Source organism: Hoplias malabaricus, chromosome 17 (genome assembly GCF_029633855.1).
Source record: "Hoplias malabaricus isolate fHopMal1 chromosome 17, fHopMal1.hap1, whole genome shotgun sequence".
In the NCBI taxonomy this organism is placed as follows: Eukaryota; Metazoa; Chordata; class Actinopteri; order Characiformes; family Erythrinidae; genus Hoplias; species Hoplias malabaricus.
Window position 1 is genome coordinate 10,678,530 of NC_089816.1, and position 19,853 is coordinate 10,698,382.

The 19,853-nt window shown below is 40.9% G+C and overlaps 1 protein-coding gene across 2 annotated transcripts; it reads left to right on the top strand.

Annotated features, from left to right (window-relative positions):
• The first annotated feature begins 7,478 nt into the window (after positions 1-7,478).
• g3bp1 (GTPase activating protein (SH3 domain) binding protein 1) lies at positions 7,479-14,266 on the top strand. Of its 2 annotated transcripts, none has more exons than XM_066649812.1 (12): positions 7,479-7,719; positions 9,072-9,188; positions 9,476-9,557; positions 9,968-10,141; positions 10,243-10,333; positions 10,424-10,517; positions 11,166-11,376; positions 11,617-11,718; positions 11,883-11,997; positions 12,634-12,759; positions 12,857-12,966; positions 13,048-14,265. In XM_066649812.1, the coding sequence occupies exons 2-12, from the start codon at positions 9,094-9,096 to the stop codon at positions 13,276-13,278; spliced, it is 1,431 nt and encodes a 476-aa protein (XP_066505909.1). In that variant the 5' UTR covers positions 7,479-7,719; positions 9,072-9,093; the 3' UTR covers positions 13,279-14,265. The 2 variants fall into 2 exon arrangements, with proteins under 2 accessions (XP_066505909.1, XP_066505910.1); XM_066649813.1 differs by lacking the exon at positions 7,479-7,719 and adding an exon at positions 8,156-8,280 and having other exon boundaries at positions 13,048-14,266.
• Positions 14,267-19,853: the final 5,587 nt, after the last annotated feature.

Genomic DNA, 19,853 nt, shown 5'->3' on the forward strand with positions numbered 1-19,853 from the left:
ATGATCCAGAATTAATCATGTTTATGTGGCTGGATGCAATATATATATTATACATTTACACCAATATTCCAACATCTAGTATAACTTTTTCTCAGAAGATTAAAGGCTAATACAGCAGCAAAGGTGGGGAAACCCTCTGACACTAAACTTTTTTAGAAGAACAGTTTGGTTTGGCAGGTGGGTGTCTACAAACATGTGCCATGTCATATGTTTCTGATGAAAGTATCATTGACTTCATGACAGTTGTGAAAACTGCATGGAAATAAGTTTCCATATACACACAATGAATACATGAGCTTAGAAAGAAAAGAAAAAAAAGCAAAAACCAGCAGCACACATGTTTGCAATTTCCCTGAGGGTGGAGTGGGCATCTGTGTAATATTCATTCTGTGTTTTAACGTGAGTTGGTATTTCACTACCCTGTACTTAAAGGCTTATTTTTAAAGGAAAAGAAGGCCAGAGTGACCCAAAATGCGTATATGTAGTGCAGTATGCTGGACAAAGTAAAATAAGATAAGGCCATGACAGGTCTTTTATTCTTTTTCTTTCTTTTCTTTTTTTTCTTTTGCTGCGGAAGAAGTCATTCTGCAAATATAACTAGTCACAAATACATAATACTTTTCTAATTTAAAAGTTGAATTACAATATGAAAATGTCATTTATTAAGTTTATATAACTGCTATATTCTGTTCAGGGTTGTGGGAAATGTCTTCATGAAACATGCAATTCTTCTGTGATAATCTATAATATTTTTCCTTGGTATAAGTTCTCTAAATCCTCTAGTATTCTTAAGGGTAAGCGTCGTCTGTAATATAAACGCCATTATTTGAAAGGCTGGGATATTTTGTAAAATGCAATAACCACCAGAATCTGTGATTTTTCTGAATAAAAATAACTGAAGAAATTTCAAAGAAAATTTGGCAACACACTCCAAAAATGTTGGGACAGAGGGAAAAAACATAGTGTGAACTGTAGGCTATGTTCAGGTGAGAATATTGGCTTATTTTTGGGAAAACACAAACATTCATTCATTGTCCCTAACCACTTATTTAGCTCAGGGTCGCGGTGGGTCCAGAGCCTCCCCGGAATCACAGGGCGCAAGGCGGGAACACACCCTGGAGGGGGTGCCAGTCCTACCAATGTGTTGGACCTTGGAAGTCAACCGGAGCAGGACTTGAACCCACAACCTCAGGTTCCTAGAGCTGTCTGACAGCGACACTTCCTGTTGCACTACCATGCCGCCCAAACATAAACATTCTCAATGCCAAAAGCAAAAATAACCATTCAACGAGACGTGCATAAAACAGCATCTGTTATGGTTATAAGGTTGCATCAGTGCCAATGGTGCGGGTGATTGCGTATGTGAGAAGCTGCCATTAATATGATAATAGGATACCAAAGAGATATATTCTGCCATCAGGGAAAGGTATTTTCCTAGTTATTTCAGACAATACCATAACCCATTTAAGATGTGTTTATATTTTCAAAATACAGTCTCATTTGTCAGCAAAAAGAATTCAAATATTCTCTTTTTACTTTTGTCATTTAAATTGAGGTCGAGGAGTCTTAACCAATCATACATTCTTGTTTTTATATCATTTCACAATAAAAGAAACTTAATTTTTTGGAACAAGGGTTTGTAATAGCATAGTTATATATGAATTTATTATTTATGTTGTAAATTATGACAGTAATCAGAATAACAGTAACATTCAAGACGTAGTCCACAGTAAATAATCTGTTAATAAAAGGTAGCTCAGAAATAACGTGAAGAACTGTTCTACAAATATTAACTACCAGTCTGCTGAGCAACGATTTGCTTTACTTTGCAGCTTGCCATAACTCATAACTGTAAACAAAAAAAAGAAAAATATTATCTTCTATAAACTCTATATCTTCTATCGTTTTTTTACAAGGAAGTATTTGACCTAGGGCCTGCCTCTATCAGAAACAGTCAGAAACAGATTATAACCTGGGAAATGAGAATAAAACTACATTCAGGATCTTCTGACAAGTTGTGCTGATATGTGATATTTGTATGGTTCTATCTGAACATCAAATGACATTTTAGAACTCCCAATATTAACAGATATTTAATACAATATTTGTAACAGAACACAAGACCGTAATTCTTAAATTACATTCTTAATGCATATTCCAGTTTTCATTTACACAATCCTTAAGTTATTTACAAGAACAACACTGACAATTATATAGGCTTTCTTTGGGAATACTATGGAAATTCCTGTTGTGTTAATAATCCTGTAGAGGGTCCCTGAACTTTAGAGCTAAAACCAAGAGCAGTTCCCAGCCTGATTCACTACACATGTTCTGGGAAATTCTGAGAAATATGAGGCCCTGGTCCCTGTAGACTGATGAGTAGTGGTGCAGGCATGGGAAAAGCCTGCTACAGTTAGTTGATTTCACCCAGTCACCAGCTTTACCCTTCCAGCCAGACGCTCTGGTCAGGAATCTCAAACAATGGCAGAGCTCCAAGCACAAAGAACTGGAGCAGCCCAACCTCTTCCACAACAGACAAGGAGGAGGAGAAAACCTCAAGTTTCCAGTCCTCCCACAAGCCATCCAAAGCAGATAACATGTCGAATTCCATGACGGAAATCAGGAACATGTGTTTATTCATATGTTTATTCAAAGTATAGTTGTTATAGAATATTGCGGAATTGGGTTAAGCTAGTGTTAGTTAGGCTAGAAGTAGGCTTAGCTAGGTGCTAAACAACCTAATAGCCTAGTAGTACAAATGATCATTAGTTATTCATAATTAAACTTGAACACGTAATAAAATTAAAAAAGAAAGAGAAAAGGATAAAAAACAATGGCTGTCTAGCTGGTCTTTAGTTAAAATCTGATGGCTTTCTTTTCAGTAGCCTGTCCTATGTCCACCTAAATGGGACGTGGCGCCCCCTAGTGGGCAGACACCTTCTATAACCATTGTTGAAGGCAGTCTTTTGGCACACCTGCACAGCAGTGTGTTATCCTGGTCTGACACAACACAACAGCTGATCAAAAGGCTTGTTTGCTCATATATGTTGGTATAAGTGTACGTATTTCACCTGTGTTCCTCAGTAATAAAAATCAGGAATACCATGAACCTGCACATTTAATTTTATCCCACTCCCACTCACCTAATATATACTGCCAGCTAATTACAAGAGCTTATTTCCATTGCTGGGAAACTAATAAACTATTCTGCCCAGTAGTTTTCCAGTACCAGTACTGTGAATAATATCCATCTTATCCATCCATCCAGAGAATCACAGGCATTTTTAACAAGCACTAGAGTCCTTTCTACACCTAATATCAATCTGCTGCACTTATGTCATATGATAGATTACAACAAACAATAATTTTGTTACAAATCTCAATATGTAGAGCAGTTCCAAAATCTCAAGTATGCATAATTCACTTGTCAGGGTTTGCCTGCTGGGACTCTGCAACTAAACATCTAAAATGCATGATTGTATAATTCAAAGTAGAAACTGTAATAATTTATTAATTTTCTGTAATCATTTTATCGCTGAGGTTTATATTAGTTTCAGAGCCTACTGGAATCATTGAGCGCAAGGCAGGAACACAGACAGGGTACCAGTCCATCACAGGGCACATACACCTATGGAAGCTTTTCAAATAGCCAATCCACAAACCAACACAGACACAGTTTTTGGACTGTGAGAGGAAACCCACACAGACACAGGGAGAACACATCAAGCTCCTCACAGACAGTGACCTGATGTGGGATTTGAACCCACATTCTCAGAACCATGGTGTTGTGTGGCAACAAAACTACCTGTAGCGCCACCATACTGGCCACTAAAATAATTACACTCTAATCATACTTTTCGGTCAGTGAGATAAACATGGAATAATCTTTTCAAAATGGCTTTCATCATGTTTTATGTAGTTTGCAGACACTGAAACAACACAATAAAAAAATCTAGCTGTCTTCACTCTCCTTATGCAGATGTAAAAAATGTCAACTCTCCGGTGTCCCTTGCCACAGCACCTCAATTATTGATATTTAAAATATTCCCACATGATTTATAGTTTTTTTTCTGTTCTTATTCTTTTTAAACAAGACTGTCGAAAGGTTTTAGTCATTGAGCAAATTCAAAACATTCAGATGTGTCACAACTTATTTAACAGCTTCCATGGGTTAATATTTGCTAATATCCCTCTATTAAATAATGTCTTAATGAAGCAAATTACTTTTAACACAACAGTAAATTATTTTTAATATAGTTATAGAAAAAGTTTTATTTATATATTTATTTTTATTTTGTATTTATAATATGCAACTCATGTGACATGATGTTTATTAAACTTTAAACTGCTTTGCAATCCCTGAATGAGCAGGTTTATGCTCCATTGAGTGGGTCGCTCACATGTGTATGGAGTTCTCACACTACTTAAAATGTGTAAGAGCAAACCTTTTAAGGTTCCAAATGTGACAGTGGGAGTTTTTGAATGAGGTGGAAAAAATCCACACATTCGCCTTCTCTGCTGCGTGTGCGAATCTCTTTGCAGTTGCAGATTTAAGACCCTGTTTTGACGGCCAATTGATGGACCAATAGGAAAGCTTTAGCTGGACCAATCAGATCGCAAGGTTTGTTTAACCAATAAGACCATTGATTTGTTGCTGTCAGCCATAGCGCTTTTCCACAAAATGGACTCCGGTTCTTGAACCGGTCCTGTTCCTGATTCTTGGAACCTTGGTTCTTTCCAGTGAACCGTCGCGTTTCTACGGACAGCGGAGAAACGTAACCAAGAGCCGCAGCTCTGACCAACGCGCATGGCATCGTGCCTAACTGCACCAGAGACACATAAAAACGGGCCGTGTTTTTTTCCTATTATTGTTTTATATGAAACGTTGTAAATGACCCTGTCAAGCTCCACTGGGCGATAACACTGTATTTGAAGCGCTGAGCTCTGGGATACCTTTCTCTGCTATTCACAAGGTCAGCAGGACGCCTCTGAACTCGACCACAGCGTCCCACCGCCCATGACGTTTTCCTGGTCCCCCTCTAAACGTGTAGAAATGTTGCAGTTCAATGGAAAGAACCAAGGTTCCAAGAATCAGGAACATAACCGGTTCAAGAACCAGAGTTCTTTTGGTGAAAAAGCGCTATGGTTGACAGCAACAAATAAGTGTTCTGATTGGTTAAACAAACCTCGCGATCTGATTGGTCCAGCTAAAGCTTTCCCATTAAAATCTGTTACATTTGTGAGAATTGTTTTACAAACTCAAAATCTTTTTGACCCTTATTTGACTCCATACATGTGGAGCGCCAGCTTTCAAATCATTTTAGAACAGAATCTCTGATACATCCAGGCTTACACTGGCTGTAAGTATAGTGGCTGTTTCATTGTGTAAAGGAGAATCATTTTAGAAAATGTCTGATTATTCCTTATCAGGAATATAAGCTGTTATATAAGCTGAAAAATAGTTTTAAATTAGCATACACTAAGGGGCTGTCACTAGATTATTTATGTGCAGCAACTAACAGCATATCTTTCACAGGATGATTAATTAATTAATTCATTGTCTGTAACTGCTTATCCAATTCAGGGCCACGGTGGGTCCGGAGCGTACCCAGAATTATTGGGTGAAAAGTGGAAACACACCCTGGAGTGGGCACCCATCCATCACAGGGCGAGACACTCACAAGTATGGACACTTCTGAGTCACCAATCCACCTACCAACATGTGTTTTTGGACCGTGGGAGGAAACCTGGGAGGAAGCCCACCTGGACGGGGGAAACACACCAAACTCCAAACACTCACTCTGGAGCTGTGTGACTGTTGCGCCACCGTGCCACCTGACTGGATGATATAGGTGTACAAGGGTTTCTGACTACCCCTGGTGTTATGCACAAGATTATATATTCTATTGTGCCTCTCCTGGTACATGTATCTTACTTCATGATTACATTATCATGTATCCTAATCCTGCTATTATCATATTATATAGCAGAGAAGAGCTTATAGTCATATAATAGAAGAAGAGTAGAAGAGTCATATAACATAGAAGAGTCATATAATCTAGTGTTTCTTAGTTCTGCACCTGGGAACTCAGTGCTTTGCAAAATTTCAGCTCTCCACTGTCGCATCACACACAAAACTCACATTAAGCTTGCACACATAAAACTCATCAGCTAATTATCAAGCCTTTCATGAGCTGGACCAGGTGTGATGAGGCAAGGAATAGTGGATCCCCAGGAGAAGGATTAAGAATCAGTGGAGTAACACAGCAAATCTGTTTTTATATTATAACAACCACATTTGATCACTCCTAATGACTTATTATAATCATTCAAAAGTTGTTTAATCTTTATTATGAAATTATGGTAATGTCACCCACAATGACAAATAATTTCTGATAATGTTTGAGGTATATTTGACTCCACTTTTGGACAAATAAAAACACAAAGGCAGGAGCTGGATTAATTAGTTCCTTGTTTCTGGGATTCAAAGTTGTGAAGCGGTCTAGGTGCTGGCTAGTGTTGAGAGATTGCTGCTGGATTTATCGCCAACCATCCAAGGCCTAGAGTGCACTATTAACGTTGCTTTCTGGATGGGTACAATGGCTTCCCTCTCCCCCATACACAAGCAAAATGATGGGCAGTACAAGTGTTTTTGGGCTGATGTGAAAGATGTTTTAGCATTCTCCTCTGGCATGCTGGGCTTTCCAGTTGCAGTTTAGTATAATGTAAATATATTAGTGTAGTGATTAACACCAGGGTTAAGTTTCTAGTCGGGGAAACACACCATGCTATTTCTTGGGCAAAACCTTAACACTAAATTGCCCACCTCTCTCTTTTTCATGATTAGAATTTTAAGTCCATGTGGTTCTGAACATCTGCAAAATGCTATAGAAAATGTAAAAAGAAAACAACAATTTGGAGATATAAGGTTTTCAGGTAGAATGACTGGCTATAAAAACTGAGATTACAAGCAGTAGGATGTATTAGATTACAGAGTTTTATAGAACAGTAACGTTTAACATTATGGTATGTATGTTATTTATCCACAAATCTTGCTTTTTGTACCACAATTGCTTTTAGGATGGAAAGGTGGCGCTACAGGAAATTTTGCTACCATCTCCAGGGGCTTGAGATCCTGGGCTCAAGCCAGAAGGTAGATGAATGAATGATGATTGCTTTTATTGGAGGGAGGGGGGAGTTAGGACTGACAGGGGCCCAAAATCCCTAGTGGATTAGATTATACATTAAGACCTCTTAATTGTAACATCACACGGTACACTAAATAGTGCGTGTTTTTTAATAAAAAGAGACATTGCCTTTGCGTTACAGCAGTGTGATCATATATAATGTGGAACGCCTCGTAAATCACGGTACGACAGAAAACTAGGATCCTTTCTAGCTGAACCAATCAGCGCTATTAATCCAAGCCCCTCCAGAAGGACCACCGACCGTGCTTTTACACCACAGCGCAAGGGGGATTCAGCAAGGTACAATCTGACTGGTTAATCCGGGGGTTCGTTTACTCTTCTGCTCCCTGATTGGTGCGCTGCCCTCCGAGCCGCGGGTCTATTGGTCTCCATTAAGCGCGTGCGGCGCTGCCGGAGCCGCAGTCAAAGCGAATTTGAAACCGGCGGAGCACGCGCTGCCGTTCACTGCACCCGGAGATTACATAAACCCGGCTACAGCCTTCTACTCCAAGAACAGGACGCTTCCCTCCGGGTAAGAGGCCTGAACAGGATTTCCGAATAAAATATTCTCAGGAATCTGTTTAAATATCGAATAAATGTTGTAATTTATTGAATCCTGTTATGTGGCTAACGGTAGCCACCTTAGCAGCTGCTACTGAGCTAGCTCATGGTCCTCGGTTCGCGGAGCTACCGTTGATTTACAGAACGTCGTTTAAGTTTATCATACTATATTTCTAAATAAGTTAAATTAATTTTAATTGTTCAAACTCGTCCTGTTACTTTGTGGGATTTATTACGTAATTTCACTAATTAAGATTTACTGAAAACAGCGTGTGTTTGCAGAAAATACTTATCTTCACACGAAGCATAACATTTTAGCGACGACAAATTGTGTCCAATGAAGAAATTTACAGAGTCTAAAAGGCTCTTTTTGTTAGACGTACGCCCCGGAGTCGTTATTGTCAAGTCTGTGTTGGAGCACTAGGCAGGGAGCAAGGGGCCGTTTGATACACAGCCCAAGACTCCTTCACTAATCGGGTAGCGATAGCGAGGCTCCGGAAACTCTCAGAAAACGAATAACGCTGAAATAAAGGCAGGGGTTTGAGTTGATATTGATTATATTATTTACTCTGCACACAGTAGTTTTATGGACGAAGCCGAAATTGTCGTTATATCCGCCAGGTGTATTCCATTTTTCCATTCCACCTTAAATCGGGCCGCCGGCCCCCAATGGAAACGCCGCACCATTTTAAGGTGGAAATTGCATTAATAGGAAACTAATTAGCTAATCAGCAGATTATTATTATTTTTTTTGGTGTTAATTTATGTAAAATATAGTTAAACACGTGCCAACAGTTATATTTTATATGGTCTACATTTCAGGGTCCAGTACCTTGTTAGCTAGCACGGAAGCTAATCTGAAATAATGGTGAACACGTGCTTATATGCGTACTTGCCGTTAGAAGTATCCGGTAATAAACTTAGGAGACGATACCCGTCGTATTAACAGCTAGAACGGTTCATATGTCAATAATCCCATTGCTGGCCGCCGATAAGGTCGGTTTTCTTGTAACAAAGCGAGCCCTAAACTGGTAAAGAGGCATCGCTGTGTGCGTGTGTCACATGGGGCCTGCTTCAGAGAGAAAGAGCGGCTCACGGTTAACCAACTGATCAACGCCGCCCATGAATAAAGGGTGTGCCGTTCGCTGCTATTGGAGACAAAGTTTACTGATAAACACGCTTAGCGACAACCAAACTGTTATTTAATCCGGGAACAGTACATGCGCCTCCATCTTAATCTCTTGGATCTACTTATAAATGCAGTGAAACAGGTGGCTTTTGGTTTGGTCTAATGTGTGTATTTTACTCGTCATTCGCTTTCAGTTGAAACCAGCTGACCAAAGAAATGGTGATGGAGAAGCCAAGTGCCCAGCTTGTCGGGCGAGAGTTTGTCCGACAGTATTACACCCTTCTGAACCAGGCTCCTGATTATCTGCACAGGTAAGATGCTATAAATAACTACCCCACCCCCCCTCCAGACACACACAAATAATTAAGAGTTTACTGTTTTCAAGCCATATAGAAAATACTCCAGATCGTGATTAAATGTCCATGCTTCATTATGCTAAACTGTGTCAAGTGGGTGATGGTTGTTAATGACTTTATAGTATTTCCAAGAACTAATGAATTAAGAGTTAAAATAAAATAAGTGCACTCTAGGTGAAAATGCTTTGAACAAAAGAAAATTACTTAAAGTAAGACATGATTATCTTGCTCTGAATTTATAGGTTTTATGGTAAAAACTCCTCTTATGTGCATGGAGGCATGGACAACAATGGCAAGCCAGCAGAGGCGGTCTATGGACAGTCGGTATGTATTTATCTTCGTTATTTGTAGTGCTCGTACATGCAAGAGTACAGCTTATCATTTCTGTGTGTGTGTGTGTGTGTGTGTGTGTTAAGCAAGCTAACTCGCAATCTGCAGATTTCTAAGATTTAAAAATAAATGAATAAATAAATAAAGGGTCGCTATTTCACTGTGTACCTAGTAATTTCCACTAGAATAATAACAGGAAGTGGAATAATTTGCATGCTTCTGCTGTAACATTAACAAGAAACATTTTTAAGACCATTTTTATTTTACCATATTAAAAACTATTGGGTTTAGACACCATCTTATCATAGAATTGATTTATGCATTATCTGAAACATTGCACTGGTTCTAAAAATATTTTGACTATTTTTAGTAGCTAGTTTGACATTTGTCATTTCCTTCTGCAGGAAATTCATAAAAAGGTCATGGCACTGAGCTTCCGGGACTGTCACACTAAAATCAGACATGTTGATGCCCATGCGACCTTAAATGAGGGTGTTGTGGTGCAGGTGATGGGAGAGTTGTCCAACAACATGCAGCCTATGAGGAAATTCATGCAGACTTTTGTTTTGGCACCTGAGGTACATGCACGTATATTTAATTATTTTAATAATTTGATTATTTTGTTTTTGGCAACTATCTTATGCTAATCACCTAATGGACTGTTTGTCATCCATTGTAGGGGACAGTTGCAAACAAATTTTACGTACACAATGACATTTTCCGCTATCAGGATGAGGTATTTGGGGATTCAGACTCTGAACCTCCTGAGGGTGAGTAAATCAAATATTGTTTAAAAAAGCCTTGAATGTAAGCTGCCTTGGTGCATTGCAGACTGCTTCACTTATCTCTTGTCTTTGCAGAGTCTGAAGAAGATGTGGAAGAACTGGAGGAGAGGGTGAACTCGCCAGAGGTGCCACAGGAAGAGACTGCAGCGTTCTATGAACAGACACCTTGGTACTGACTCTTTCTCTTCGCATTTGTTATTTCTAAACCCCCTAGGATAGTTAAGGCTGGTGGATTACATTTGTAATAACTTCACCAGCTCTGCCTCTTGTTAAACTTGGGGGTGGGGGGCGGCGTGGCTGCATTGTTTAATTTCCATAATTGCAGAGAAATGCCCACATGGTGAATAGACAATATGATACTGTGGAATTGGGCAGGAAAAAATGCTAGTGGAGACTGTTCATTTATGAGCATGGCATGAAAATAGCATCATTGGGGTGTCTCTCAAAACTGGCTCACTGATTTGCATACTGTGGTATAACTCGTTACTGAAGTATAGAGCCTTGTCACACTATGCCAAGCTAGTCTTTCCACCCCTGATGACACTCCTCTCATGCTTTTCATCTGTGCCTGTAGCAGACTTGGGCCTGAGGGGGAACTGTAGAGGCAGATCTAACCCTAAAAATGCTACAATTTCTAAATATATGTTAATTGTAGTAATTCAATTTACAATGCACCTTTTTTTTTTTTTTGGTTTATTAAGTTCTTTCAATTGATCGGGTACTACATGTGCAAGTGTGTGTGTCTATGTGAGAGAAATTATTGTATATTTTCTCAAATGATGATTTGGTACAATATTCAGTGTATGCACTGTTTCAGCCCAGACCCAGAGGCCCCTCAGGAGGAGGTGGTAGTAACGCCAGAGCCCCAGGTGGAGCCAGAGGCAGAGCCGGAGCCTGAGCCTGCTATAGTGGAGGTGAAACAGGAGCCAGTCAGTCTGGCAGAACCACATCCTGTGGAGAAGATCCAGAGAGCCCCCTCCTCGCCCACACCGGCTGATCCTGCACCTGCTGCGCCAGAGGACAACCGGGTGGGCCCACATTCATATTATAATTGCTTGCAGAAAAATGGCTTAAATACACTCAAGCATTGCTGCAACAGGGCAAATTCAGACTGCTATACTTGTGACATTTTAGTTAATCTCTGTAAAGTGGCATTGATTTTGTCTATCAGGTTATTGGTTAAAATAAAAGGATGAGGTGTGATTTTTATTTTGTTTTATGTAATTAATTTATTTTTTCCCCTCCCCCCTTTTTTTGTCGTCCTTCAGCCTTTCTCGTGGGCTTTGGTCACCAGTAAGAATCTCCCCCAAGGAGGATTGGTGCCCCCTTCAGGAATTCCCCCTCATGTGGTCAAAGCCCCAGCAACTCAGGTATGCTGCCCGACAGCTTTTCAGGTCACTTTTAGTTGACCTCTTTGACTGAGGTTATTAACAGGTGCTAATAAGTATTATTGAAAGTAGTTATTTAGACTTGGCTTTGTTTTTGTTTGGAAATTATCTATAACCCATGAATTAATGGTGTATTATTAATGCAGCCCCGTGTGGAAGTAAAAACAGAAGCTCAGACCCCAGCACAGAGACCTCAAAGAGACCAGCGACCGCGTGACCAAAGACCAGGACCCCCTCCAGCACAGAGAGCTACTAGGCCAGGTGGTATTAAGTGGTGTATACATGCATAAGTTCAGAATATATTTCTTAGTGTCTTGTAAGCACTGATTGTATTAGTCATGGCTGAAAAGCATTGGATGATGTGACTTCAAATTTCTGCTCTATGAAGGCAATCTCAAGTATAGGGCACTGGTAGATTTTTGTATCATCCAATACCTCCACGTTTACAAAAGAGCCGTTTGGCCACATGACTGTACTGATAACTGACTGCTTTACATATTCCATAGCCAACCCCCCACTCCCTTCCTCTCCTTCACAATTAAAATGCACAGTTTTTGACATTGTAGACAGTACCTGAATCTGTGGTGGAGAGTGCATCTGACTTTTTCCAGCTTTTGAAAGGAGGGCACCCTTAGGGGAGGTAATTAGGGAGTTTTAATCAAAGTAATTACAAAAGACCCACACTTGAATGGCTTTTTCCCTGGCAACTTAATTTAAAAATTTCCCAGTATGAAGTGTCAGTGCCTGCAGCATGTTTTCTGCTCAGTAATACCCTTCCTCTGTCCTCACTAAACAAATTGCAGGTCTTCCCACCAAATTAAATTTTTATATAATGCAGATAGGTAGGATTAGGTGTCTTTAGTTCTGAAATTATAATGAATGCGTGTTTGTTTGCAGTGCGGGAAGGTGAGAGCGGGGATTCTGAAGTGAGGAGGGTGGTCAGGTATCCTGACAGCCAGCAGCTGTTTGTAGGAAATGTACCACATGATGTAGACAAGGCAGAGCTGAAGGAATTCTTTGAGCGTGAGTTCTTCAATGCCAACTTTTTTTTTGCAGATTACTGTCATGCTCCCTTTATGAAATCAGATGCAGTGTTAAAACACACACAATCTATTTTCAGAGTACGGCACAGTGCTGGAGTTGAGGATCAACAGTGGTGGCAAGCTCCCCAACTTCGGATTTGTGGTATTTGATGATTCTGAGCCTGTGCAGAAGATCCTGAGCAACAGGGTATGTCAAATTTCAAAATTGTTCAAAGTTTAAATATTCAAATGAGATGTGTAAATAACATTGTTCACCTTGTTATTGTAGCCCATCAAGCTTCGAGGTGATGTGCGCCTGAACGTGGAGGAAAAGAAAACTCGTTCAGCACGTGAAGGAGACCAGCGAGGCATCCGCCCGAGGGGGCCCGGAGGACCTCGAGACAGGATAGGAGGGCCGAGGGGTCCACCTCCCAGAGGGGGCATGGCTCAGAAGCCCAGTTTTGGTGCAGGCCGCGGAGCAGGATCTAGCGAGGGTCGCTACACAGGACCACGTCAGTGAAGCAGCTCATGTCAAATCACTGCTGATGCAAGTCACCGAGTAACAAATGGCTTTCCTCATCCCTGTGTCCACGCTGCTCCCGAGCTGTGGAGCGGCTTTCCCCGTTTTATCTGGACTCCTTGTATTTGAGTTTGAACTTGAATTTGTTGTAGACAAACAAAAACTACTTGAATTGTGGAAAAGGTAAAACCCAACGTTTTTTGGTTTTAGCGTTCTCTCCCTGTTTCTTAAAGGAACGTGTTTTTACTGCTCGGGCAATCCTGTGTATTGCTAGCGCCCGCTGTCAGGTCAAAGTGCAAGTATGGTTTTATTTGGAATTGTTGCCAAGTCAAATCATGGTTGTGTATGAGTGACTAACTAGCATGTAAAGAATCCTGTTTGCCTTCTACTGTTGCACTTCATCAAGAATGACGACATATTTTAACAACTCTGCTGAGAGAACAAATAAACTTGATGTACTGTTTTGAATAGTGTTCTGTGCACTGGGTTTGCTTCAATCTCTGATGGTGCCATGTGGCCGTGACAGGGGAAATGGAAAATGTGCCAACGTCCAATTGGAGGAAAAGACCATTTTCAGGTACCCGTGGATCTGAATTGCTTATCTGCACCAAACCTCTCCCTCACCTCATTTCTGCCAGAGCTGCCTTGGTCAGAACACACACAGCTCTGCTCACGTGTGAAATCAAATTGTCCCCCCACAACTGTGAATCGTCAATATCCTGCTGACAGTGGCAGAGAAATAATGGTAAACACAGCTGGAGATTTTCTTCTATTAAGACAAACCTAATGCATATAGCACATCATTTTGACATTTGAGCAAATATTTGTTCAGAAGCTTGAATGAGAAGTCATGGCCATGCATTTGTCTTCAAGATTTCAGTGTATTTTTAACAATGTAATATGACCCAGCGTGATGTGGTCTTGGATATCTTGAGCCCCAGTGAGCGCACTGAATACATCAGTTCATAAGTCACAGAAACATTAAAGGAGACGTACCTGTTTTCCACAAATTTGCCGTTTTCTGGGTTCTTAATGAAACCTGTGAAATTCATTGGTCAGAATAAAACAAGGATCAAACATCACAGCACTATATTTCCCTGCCTAATTAGCCCTGTTCAGAATGATGGGGTTTCAGCATTTGATGCTTTAAAATGGGTCACTGTTCACTCCCAACCTGGAAAACACAGCAGTAAGGAAAGAGGAGAAAAGACCTTGATTTTTAGGTCATTTTGCTCTGTTCTTTAAGTCCTTTGCCTTTTTTAATCAATGTTTATTGTTATTTTTTTTTAGTCTGTTTAACTCTAAAATTTTTAACATTTGCAGTCACTCAAACACAGGTCTAGCGCTGTGACTGCAGACTCAGACGATGAGTTCGGACAACTCAAGTCAGCACTTTAGGTGGTAAGCAATGCAAAATCAGAATGATTCATTTTATCCCAGGTATTCAGACTTGGGCAGCCCTAGCAAAACTGTGGTTTTATTTCACAGTTTGTGTTGGAAAGAACAACACATCCCCAAATGTGCTAATGCAGTGGAAAAAGAATTTTTTTCACATGTTCCCTTTAAAGGAACTGTAGGTAAGATTTGGGTGTTTTGTTCTTGCAGCTCCCCCTAGTGTAAGTTCATTTTACAGCACTGTACTGTCATCAAGGGAGAGGGGGTGGTTTCCCACCATTCTCCAAAATGTACATAGTATAAATTCTACAGTGCTGAGCCCAAGGGTAGCAGTGACAGAGGCTCTATTCTCCCTGTTACAGGTGAATGGAATGTCACGATGTGAGGCTGTAGTTTTAAGGAAAAATTACAGGTGCTGCTCAAAAAATTAGAATATCATGAAAAAGTCAGAAATTCCATTCAAAAAGTGAAACATATATTATTCATTACACACAGACTGATATATTTCTAATGTTTATTTCTTTTAATTTGAAGATTCTAACTGACAACTAATGAAAACCTCAAATTCAGTCTCAGAAAATTAGAAGATTGTGAAAAGGCTCAATGTTGAAGACACCTGGTGCCACGCTGTAATCAGCTCATTAACTCAGAACACCTGCAAAGGCCTTTAAATGGTTTCTCAGTCTCAGTTCTGTAGGCTACACAATCATGGGGAAGACTGCTGACTTGACAGTTGTCCAAAAGATAATCACTGACACTTTACACAAGCAGGGCAAGACACAAAATGTCATTGCTAAAGATGCTGGCTGTTCACAGAGCTCTGTGTCTAAGCACATTAATAGAGAGGCGAAGGGAAGGAAAAGATGTGGCAGAAAAAAGTGTACAATCAATAAGGATAACCTCACCCTGGAGAAGACTGTGAAACAAAACCCATTCAAAAATATGGGGGAGATTCACAAAGACTGGACTGCAGACCCAACAATGCAGAAGAGCTGAAGGCCACTATCAGAGCAACCTGGGCTCTCATAACACCTGAGCAGTGCCACAGACTGATCAACTCCATGCCACGCCGCATTGTTGCAGTAATTCAGACAAAAGGAGCCCCAACTAAGTATTGAGTGCTGTACATGTTCATACTTTTCAGTTGGCCTTAAATAATATTCTAATTTTCTGAGACTGAACTTGGGGTTTTCATTAGTTGTCAGTTATAATCATCAAATTAAAAGAAATAAACACTTGAAATATATCAGTCTGTGTGTAATGAATGAGTATAATATACAAGTTTCACGTTTTGATTGGAATTACTGAAATAAAATTTGTCATGATATTCAAATTTTATGACCAGCACCTGTATTGTGTATTGTTCCTTTAAATCAACATTTTGCAATAATTTATTCAGGCTCAAGTTACTGTCAGAGCTGTTAGTGGTGTCTGATAATGGTACGTGAGTTTCATGCTGCTAATCTTTGTCTTGCTGTGTATTCAAACTCCAGAGAGGCCTCAAGGTCTAGTGTTTTGCTAAATGCTTTGAACAGGATTCTGGTTCTCGTCACTGATGACAGGCAGCGTGGATTTTAAATACAGCAAACCACCGCCTACTGACACATCCAGCACTGGGCTTGAGTAAAGAAGTGAAATCTCTACTTCTCTTGTCACTCAAAAGTTCTGCTTCTTGTTTCCTGTTTGGGGAATTTCTTTCCAGAACCTTTGAGGGTCATCTATCATCCAGGTGTTCTTGTTTTGTTCTGGCATCCTTGAGAGAAGCCTTCATGCTGTTCTTTAGCAATTTGACAAGAAACTGACTAGTGTTTTTTCTGGTGCTCTTAGATGCAAGATGCCTGTGGATATATGAAATCTGTCCTAGGAATTTGGCTATTAGGACGCTTTCTGGCAGGAAACTCACTGTTAGAATCCCCTGTTAATATTAATGATAGATAGCTGCCAGCCATGGATTTCCCTCTGTTCACCTAGTCTTAATCAACCTGAAAACAAAATGATCATAACTACGCTCTATTCATCGCATCCATTAAAAGAGAAATTTTGATCAAAAGTCACGGCACTGTCTGGGAAAATCAACAGCAATAATAATGGAAAGCAGCACAGAGGTGCGACGGGTGGTGTCACTTTAGCACTGTTCCCAGGATCTTGGCTCTCAGTCAATAAAGAATTTGGCGTGATCTCTCTTTTTGTGCATTGGTTTTCTTCGCTGCTCTAGCTCCCTCCCACAGTCCAAATACATGTTGAGAAGTGGCTTTGTAATTCAAAAGTGTCTCTAGGTGTGAGGGTGACAGGGTGAATGGACTGGAGCCCTGCGCAGGGTGTGTTCCTTTCTTGCACCCAGTGATTCCAGGAAGGCTCTGGACCCACCGTGACAACGAGTTGAATAAAATGGTTACAGAGAATGAATGAATAAATAATGATTCACCACAATAGAGACCCCTCCCCACCCCCCAGTACTGTGTTCCACATGAGAATGATTTGGAAGACAAAGTTTTATTGATCCATGTTTAAGGAAATGCCCCCCCCCCCAAAAAAAAAAAAAAATCCTTCCTTTCCAGTTTGTGGCGGATCTGGAATCTACCTCGAATCATTATGTGCAAGACAGGAACACACTGGCTACTCTGTCTCTCAGTCATTCACAGAGACTCGTGGGCCATAGGCACAGCCAGAAATTGAGCAATGGGTGGGTACAATATTTTGTAGTGTGCTTTTTCTCACGTGTCTAGCCCTAGTGTGTTCCAGCTCTGAATCTGACTCTGAAATGTGCATGGAACAGCCAGGACGGAGAGTGTTTCCATGAGCGTGGGCACACAGGGAAATAACTATGGCTGACTGGGTAGGCCTGCGGTGGACATTTCACAGCCAGTTCACACATCAGTACAGGTTTTTGGACTGTGGGAGGAAACCTGTGCCGACATGGAGAGAACTCACTAACTCCTCACGAAGACCTGAGGCAAGGATCAACCCAGGACCACAAGACCCTATAGGTCTTTGGCAGTGTCACTGTTGTGCCACATTGTCACCCGGTGGATTCTTTTCAGTCAACTGATAATACGTGTAAATGTAAAGATTTCCACATCATGGAAAGACCCAACGCCAATTCTTGTCCAAGCCAAGGACTGTGGAGAGACCTCTAGGACCCTTTGCCAGCAGGAAAGTGGAATTTCCGAAATGGCTCTTCTCTCTTAAATCCCCCATAAAGCATTGGGCACTTTGGTGTGGAAAAAGGTGCAGTAACTTCTTGGAATGGACAAACACAGCAGGGGACAGCTGCTTATTTGCAGCACTGTTTGACAACCAGCACTAATGAGAAATCCTGCCTCTCATTCGTCCTGCATGAAAATGAAGACTGGCTGAGTGTATCACCTGAGAATTAGTAGTGTGTGAGGACGGGCTGCTATGGGTCGGAGGGGTTGGGGGATACCAGCAGGAGGTACAGCATTAGTATTCCAGCTGAGGTTTGATGTAGCCTCCCTCCAGCCCTCCTCCAGGCTGGAGGCCAGACCCCAGTGACCCACATGAGCTCAAGATGTCCTTCTACAGCTTTCAACAACCACCAAGCAGACGGCCCCCCCTGCCTGAAAGACCCTTAACACAAAATCCCTGGGCCCATGCAGCATACAACACAGCAACCTTCCCTTGCTATAGCCTCTGTGAGCTCTGTTTTCTAACAGTTTATACGTATAAAACTGGAGCACTTGGCTTTAATGAAACAGTGGAATGAGAATGTGTTTATTCTAAATATCCCACCACATTTTACATGGGCTATCGTCTGCAAACATTTTAGAAAGTACCTTCCGACAATACGATGAAAAACTGGAATAGGAAAGTAGCTAATGCTGAATTCATTGGAGGAATTTTGCCATTTTTTAAAGCTTCGACATAATTAAGTGATTATTAAGTTGTAAACAAAGCCATTCTTTGTTCTAAAGATACCTACCAAGTTAATGTCGATCACAGTGAAGATGGTAGGAACTTTAAAAAGTTTATATGTTCGCTCTTTGGTGGAGAAAAAGTCTTGCATGTCTTTTTAGATCTGACTGACACGCCTCTCAGCCAATCACATTCTCCTTTCAAAATCCTTTGGACAAACCTGCAGCGAGAACGCTGGTGGCAGTAATGTAGTCAGAAGATGGAGGCTGTTTTTGGTTTGTTGAAATGTAACATCATCTAGATGTTCGCAACAAAATATTAGAATTTAATGGCACTAAGCCACAGTGGCATTTGTGTTAGATGCAGATGTCAGATGATTTGCTCTGGATCACAGAAGCTGTGCTGTCACCATATTCCTCAGCTAGAGCTCTCTGACTCTAGAGGACAAGGTCCTGCAGATTTATAGGCCTCTAACAGATAACATTGGGCATGGTGACCCTAGACTCATGTGCTACTCCATTTTACAATCTCGCTGTGCTCAGTGGGTGCTTGTTAAAAGGGACATATTTTGAAAAAATAATGACATTAAATACATTATTATTACATGCACATATGTATTTTTTTGGGTCGAAAAACATGGTATAAAACGAGTCACTGGAAGTTGTGCTGTTGCTTATGCCAAGTTCAGGGACATTAATATTGTCCCACCTCCTTGTCTGAGTCTCTCCAATCTCAACTTTGCTGACAAGTTTTATGGAGATGCAGATTTCATTTTCCAGCAGGACTTGGCACCTGTCCACACTACCAAAAGTGCCAACACCTGGTGGTTTAATAACCACAGTATCACTGTGCTTGACTGGCTAGCAAACTCGCCTGACCTAAACCCCATAGACAATCTATGGGTTAGTGTCAAAAGGAAGATGAGAGACACCAGACCCAACACAATGCAGACGAGCTGAAGGCCGCTATCAAAGCAACCTGGGCTTTCATAACACCTCAGTAGCACAGCAGGCTGATCACCTCCATGCCACACGACATTGATGGAGTACTTCATGCCAAAGGAGCCAGGACCAAGTATAGAGTGCATATTCTGTACATACCTAGGCCAACATTTCTGTATTAGAAATAATTTTTTAAATTGGCCTTATTTGGTATTCTAATCTTCTGAGATAATGATTTTGGGTTTTCACTGGCTGTAAGCCATGGTCATAGACATCCATCCATCCATCCATTATCTGTAACCGCTTATCCAATTTAGGGTCGCGGGGGGTCCAGAGCCTACCTGGAATCATCGGGCGCAAGGCGGG

Bases quoted from the DNA above. Each gene is read 5' to 3' on its own strand.
- g3bp1 (XM_066649812.1), top strand. From the start codon at position 9,094: ATGGTGATGGAGAAGCCAAGTGCCCAGCTTGTCGGGCGAGAGTTTGTC. The intron at 9,189-9,475 runs GTAAGATGCTAT...CTGAATTTATAG, and splicing joins GCTCCTGATTATCTGCACAG to GTTTTATGGTAAAAACTCCT. The intron at 11,998-12,633 runs GTGGTATTAAGT...GTTTGTTTGCAG, and splicing joins ACAGAGAGCTACTAGGCCAG to TGCGGGAAGGTGAGAGCGGG.